The sequence below is a fragment of the Lissotriton helveticus genome, chromosome 6 (assembly GCF_964261635.1).
Source record: "Lissotriton helveticus chromosome 6, aLisHel1.1, whole genome shotgun sequence".
In the NCBI taxonomy this organism is placed as follows: Eukaryota; Metazoa; Chordata; class Amphibia; order Caudata; family Salamandridae; genus Lissotriton; species Lissotriton helveticus.
The window spans coordinates 618,975,518-618,981,517 of NC_136067.1; the positions used below are offsets into that span (position 1 = coordinate 618,975,518).

The 6,000-nt window shown below is 43.0% G+C and overlaps 1 protein-coding gene across 1 annotated transcript in view; it reads right to left on the minus strand.

Annotated features, from left to right (window-relative positions):
* Window positions 1-1,219, minus strand: part of IMPG1 (interphotoreceptor matrix proteoglycan 1) — a 1,759,499-nt gene extending 1,758,280 nt beyond the window's left edge. Inside the window, exon 1 of the mRNA XM_078648092.1 lies at window positions 1,023-1,219. Within this exon, the coding sequence (XP_078504218.1) occupies window positions 1,023-1,089 (67 nt within the window). The 5' untranslated portion in view covers window positions 1,090-1,219. The remainder of the gene's footprint in view (window positions 1-1,022) is intronic.
* Between the last annotated feature and the right edge of the window lie 4,781 nt (window positions 1,220-6,000).

Below are 6,000 nucleotides of genomic sequence, written 5' to 3' on the forward strand. Positions count from 1 at the left end.
TCCCCAGGGGAAGGGTGTTGCTAGTGGAAAGCTTTGTGCCACTTCTGTTGCTGGGGGCCGATATTGCAGCTAAAAACCGACTGACCCCCTTCTAACAAAAACAGCCCCCAGTGGTCTAAAAACGCCCCTCACCCTGGAGGCCCCCGGGATACGTCCGGTGCCTGTTACCCGTTACAGCCAGTCTGGCCCTGGTTACACCACTGGCATAAAAATATAGGTCTGTTTTATCTGAAGAGTTCTCCACCCGAGTGTGGAATCCCCAGAGTCTTAAAATTACTATTAGTAAAATGAAACTATTTGCCTGTGAATACCAAGCAACTTGTAAAATTACACAAAAGTGTAAGTTTACCTTTGTGGATCAGGTCCAACGATGGTGAAGCCTTATTGTGATGAAGTAGGATGGGATGTAAGTTTGTGTTGCAAAGCTTTCGTAACAGATATGATGTGCCCCCTGTAATGTTCTTTGTTTTGCCAACAGATAAATGTGATTAGGATTATCTTTAAAAGCTGAAGCCAAATCTGAGCTGCCTCTTGCCACTTTTATTTACCATTCCCACAGGATCTGTTTAGCCATTTTCTTCTTTTTGAGAAATCAAACAAATATTTATTGGGCATGCATCTTTAAGTGCTCTAATCTTGCTTAAAAGATGAAAGAGACAGTAGATCATGTTAATCGCAAATAGGCTTACTAGAATGTTTCTCTTGCACAGCAGATGATTGCATGCTCTGGCTGTGATCATATATGGAAGCTCTCACATCAAACTTGTTCTACATAAATATGGCAAGGGATGCCTAGTTCATGTAAGTCATTAAAGCCTTGAGCAGTCTTTCGGGTCCCAGGGCCTTACAAAGCCAAACTGGCTCTGTATATATTCAAGTAGGAGAATTTAATGAGTGCCCATACACATACATAGAGATATACTTATAGATATACCTACACCTATACCTAGACGTATACATATAACAAACGTCTCCTAAACATGCACGTTTGAACATTTTCTAATTGCACGGAAAGAACTCACCAGCACTTCCTTCAGTCAGGTAGGAGAGGCAGATAATAAGCAACAATACTCCGGTTTTCCCATCCATATTGGCTGCTGATAACTCACAACGCTGGACAAACGCAACAGCGAAAAAAATCCTGATTCAGTTGCCGGTTATAATAGATGCATCTTCTTTAAACCGTGACAAAAAAAATAGGGACACGAGCTTTAGTCAATTCAAGGAATGTTCACCTGTTTGGTCAACAAACGTATCCTCTGGCCTCCGACTCCGTCGTTAGCCCTAATTATGACAGCAGTGACGAATCTTAAAAAGCAGTGTCTGTTTCTGGAGTAATCTGATTACCTGCTGCTCAGCCTTAATCCTTCTTAGGGGCCAGATGGAGAGGCCGCCTTGAGTCCATTAATCTTCGCAAGTGGCATCTGCCAGTCACTGTCCCAGAACGGTCCTACTACGCGACCCTCTTCGAGTAAAAACTAGAACTGGTTTGACCAAAGACACGTTCACCGGACCGCAAAGGCCAACAGGGAGGGTAATTGACAAACAAAGGGAAGCTGAGCAGTGCCATACTTAACAGTTGTGAGAACACCCAACAGTGAGCTGGACAAAAACTGGGGAACTAATTGGTGTCACTAAGAATGAGTAGAGGGTTGTATACAAATTATTTTGGGCCCAAGCCATGGAGCGCTGTGACAGCTACCCAGCGTATTTATTTATTTTCATTAATAAGGACAGCAACAATTTGATTCAGCAAAGACAGATGGCAAGGCCCCACGAGGGAGTGTGGGCTAGGATTGACCACACAGCCAAGAGCAGGTCCATTCTATCAAAAAAACTAATTTTAGAGAAAATCTATTTCATCGATGTTCTAAACAGTAATGCTCTTGTAGGATAGTTGCTTCCTCAATTTGGGCATCATTTAAAAAGATAAATTGACAGTTTTGTTCTTTGTTATTCACAAAGGGATTTTCGAATAGTATATTTACAAGTGTGGTTTCTCCGCACATAAAAAAGACTTTCATAAAAGTGTTTTATCTTTGTGAATCAGGTCCTTAGATAAGTTGGTCATTTGCTTCATTTTCTCTTCTTGACATTATTTACTAAATAGCAGAGGCGTGAACTGTAAAAAAAAAAAAAAAAAGAAAATATATATATATATATATATATATATATATATATATATATATATATATATATATATATATATATATATATATATATATATATATATAGATACACTCCACAGATTCGGTAACCGACTGACTAAGGCGCCTCCTGTCATTCTTCTCCTGACAGGTTCATGCAGTGACTAAACTCTGTCTGAACTCGACAAGCCTTCTATTTTTACTTGAGATTGCAATGTTAAGGATGGTCGTCTTGGCTACTCCCACTCTACTACTCGTGGCTACAGTAGTATGAATGAAACAAGGAAATAGGAGATTAACCTGTTATTTATAGACGTCCATGTGTTGGCACGGAAAGTTTGCATGCTGCATAAAAAAAGAGGATTATTCCACTTGCACTACATTTGGTCCTTCAATTGTGATTGGGGTATTTGCTTCAAGATTAACTTTTCCAGAAGGGCGAAATGTGGAGCAAACAGATTTCACACTATAGGCCTCATTTACAAGTCCATTGCACCCCTGGTGTGTCACTTTTTTAACGCACCAGTGGCGCAATGGGCTTGCCCATATTTACAAGGCCACGTAAAGTCACCCTGTGTGACTTTTCGTAGTCTCGTAAATATGGCACCTTTCATGCATTATTCTGCGCAAAAGGGGTGTTCCATGGGTTCTGCTGGGGGTGTACCCACACAACATCCATGGAACCTGGCACATTCCCAGATTTACAAACCTTTGTAAAGCTGGCAATGCGCTAGAATCCTACGCCTACCTCAAAAAGGAGAAATACTTTTATTTCTCCTTGTTTTTTTCTCTTTCTAAGCATGCTGCACAGAGGATAATGCCATCAGTCATTGTTTTTGTGCAGGAAGGTGTGGCTTCCTGGACAAAAAAAAATGATTCCAGCACCGCAGGCACCCTTGTAACATGACGCAAGAAAGCCTGCGCTGGCTTGCGGCGCCGTGCTGCGTAATGTTTTTGTAAATGACGCACTATGTTTGTTGTGTTAACTTAGAACACAAAATGAAAAATGCCTCACCTTATCAACTATAAAATTGGGCCTGATGTTTCGGAAAAAAAAAATTAGCACACGTTCTCTACATAAACGGCAAATTATCGCACAATGGTTTTGCTGTTTTAAATAAAAACAAAGGAGCAGATTTATTAAGGCTTTGTGTCGGTGCGCAGGGAAGAAAAGTGAAGCAAAGCACCTCGAAGTGCTGATTTCTTATTTATTTTTCAGCACAAAATGTATATTGTTTTATAATACTGAGCATAATACGGGCAAAGACTCATGGACTCAACAACCTATCTACTAACGTCTTTAAACAAGATTTTGCACGAAAAAGTGGTAAATATTTTCCCAAAATGTATGCGTGTGCTAAGATTTTTTGTTGAACTTTCTGTTACATGTGCGAGTTGATTTAGAAACGTGCCAAGTCTGTTAATCAAGTTTACCAAAATCCCTTTCCTTCATTTTTATTCTGGTGATAAACGACTTTCTCTAATATTAAATGGAGTTGCATTGATTTGCTTCAGTCACTGTTATCCAAAAAGAAAATAGCACAATGTTGATCTGCTGTCTGTTTATGCACAAATGCAAGAATACTTCTGTATTATGGCTACTGGACCTGGTTATCACTTTAGACAACTTTTCGGTCAACAGTTTTTCCCATAGAGGACGCCCAATCGCCATATATTTATTTCAATTAAGTAAAGAACAAATATAATACACCGTCTTAAATCCTGATATGTTCTTCAGCAGAAACAAATACCCATGATAAACAGTAATTGCAGAAGCTGTGTTGTCAAAGGAGCATTCCAATTCTAAGTACTGCTTTGCCAAGCTTAATTAGGGGTCACCGTTAATTAATATGGAAGCGCCCCTTCTGGCGGTCTTGCTGTCAAAAATAATTACACATTCTTCCAGAGACACGTTCTCCCACCCCATACTGTTGCTCTCGGGCTGGATAGTCCTGGTACATTGAAAGCATTCAGGGGATGAATGGAAGGGCATCGCTGCCGATTACAGTGTCGGCCATTGTTCACTTGCAGAGACTGCAGCAGAAGATGGCTAGAGTCCTCGTGCTTTTAGTTGTGAAAGCAGAGTTGTAACCTAAAACCGGGAAACGAGCTCATCATTTTTATAGGATTTTAGCACTAGTTGTAGTTTTACTGATACTTTTTGGGGGAGTTTTATATAGGGCGAACTTGATCAGAGCGCCTTACCTGAGCACCAATTGTGTTATAGACAGACACATTATTTTTTTTGTTGGACAAGGGGAAATTAAAGTGATTTGCCCAGAATCACAGGATGTAGAGCGCCCCTGCCAGTACTCTAACTAGGTTCCTCACCTTCGAGGTTGACCGCTCTAGAGGTTAGGCCACAACCTCTCCCAACTTCTTGGGAAAAGATGCAGTTAATCCTCAAATATACCCACGTGTAGGCGTTTGTGTTTCTTTGAGCCAATTATTTATTAAAGGTTTACAAGGACAGTAGGATATATTAGGAGAGATTTTTACCACAAGCTTACACCGCAGTGTCTGTCATAAGAGATACACAGCTGTGTGAAAAGAACAGGGTACTAGAGATGAGTAGGTGGAGGATTAGAAGACATGAAGACCAGAAATAAGGTTACAATTGAATATTGTAAACCAAGGTAATGAAGGATACCAAGCGCAACCTGAGTGCCTGACACAGCCCTTGTCAGAACCTCAACATGGGGTAGGCAGGAGTTACTGGACAAAACCCATTAAGGTGTGGCCTTTTACTCCCATTGTCCAAAGGCCTTACCTACTATTGGTACTAAATATTTGCTCCAAGTGCTACCCCGATGTTATGTTTTGAGCATTCTAGTAGTTGGGTGTGGGCGGAGTCATGGGGTGGAGGAAGAGGAGGGGCACGGGCAGGAAAGAGTCAGTTAGAGTAGGGACCTGGACCGAGCAAGAAGCAGACAATAAAGCTTGTGAGTAAAGGTATTCAGTGTCTGTCATTATTGTGTGAGGACACGACAACTGGCGACGAGTGTGGGATCAGCAGCCTGCTGTCCATGAACCCTGAAGAGACGACACTGTCCGGTCCCTGGGTATCACGAGGAAAGGTCGCCGTCACGACACGTGTGCCCCGAGAAGACCGCCGCTTGCAGCTGAAGGCCAGCGGTAATTGTCCCCGCTCCGCGATCCGTCGATCGCGTGGAGCCCTGTGCAGACAGCGTGGTCGAACGCTGAAGAACATTTGAATCAGGCGCCATTTCGCGCCAAAAGTGGAGAGTGCGCCTCGAGTGTGCCAGAGGCCGCGCCTCTGACACATAAGAAGTCAGGAGCCCACCCTGACTCCACTGTGCTGCCCCGATGTGTGAGGAGCATCTGGGATGAGCGGGGAGACTGCGAGGAGTGCCGGAAAGAGAAGGGCTGCACCGCCGAAACTGAAGCTCACCCCCGATGCGTGAGAAACGGCACAAACACGAAGGAAGAAGTCGGGAGCTTACCCCGAGCCTGCCTGGATAGGCGGAGTGGCCAAAAGGTGTGCGAGACACTGCTGAAGCCCTGGTGGCTGCGGAAGTGGCTGCCGGTGAGTGCCAAATGAAGCTCGGTGAGCGCTGGAGAATGAATGCAGCCAAATCCCATAAGGAATGAGAGTTTCTGTCTGGTGGCGATCTTTGAACCAGGCAGCTAGCAGGACGCACCCCTGTGCAGTGTGGAAGCGGCCATTTTGAAGTCAGGCAGCACAGGGCCCAAGCAGAACAAGCACTGGCAAATGCAAAAAAAGCATTGGTAAATTGAAACAAGCATTGGTAAATGAAAAACAAGCACTGGCAAATGCAAAAAACAAGCATTGGTAAATGGAAACAAGTATTAGTAAATGAAAAAACAAGCA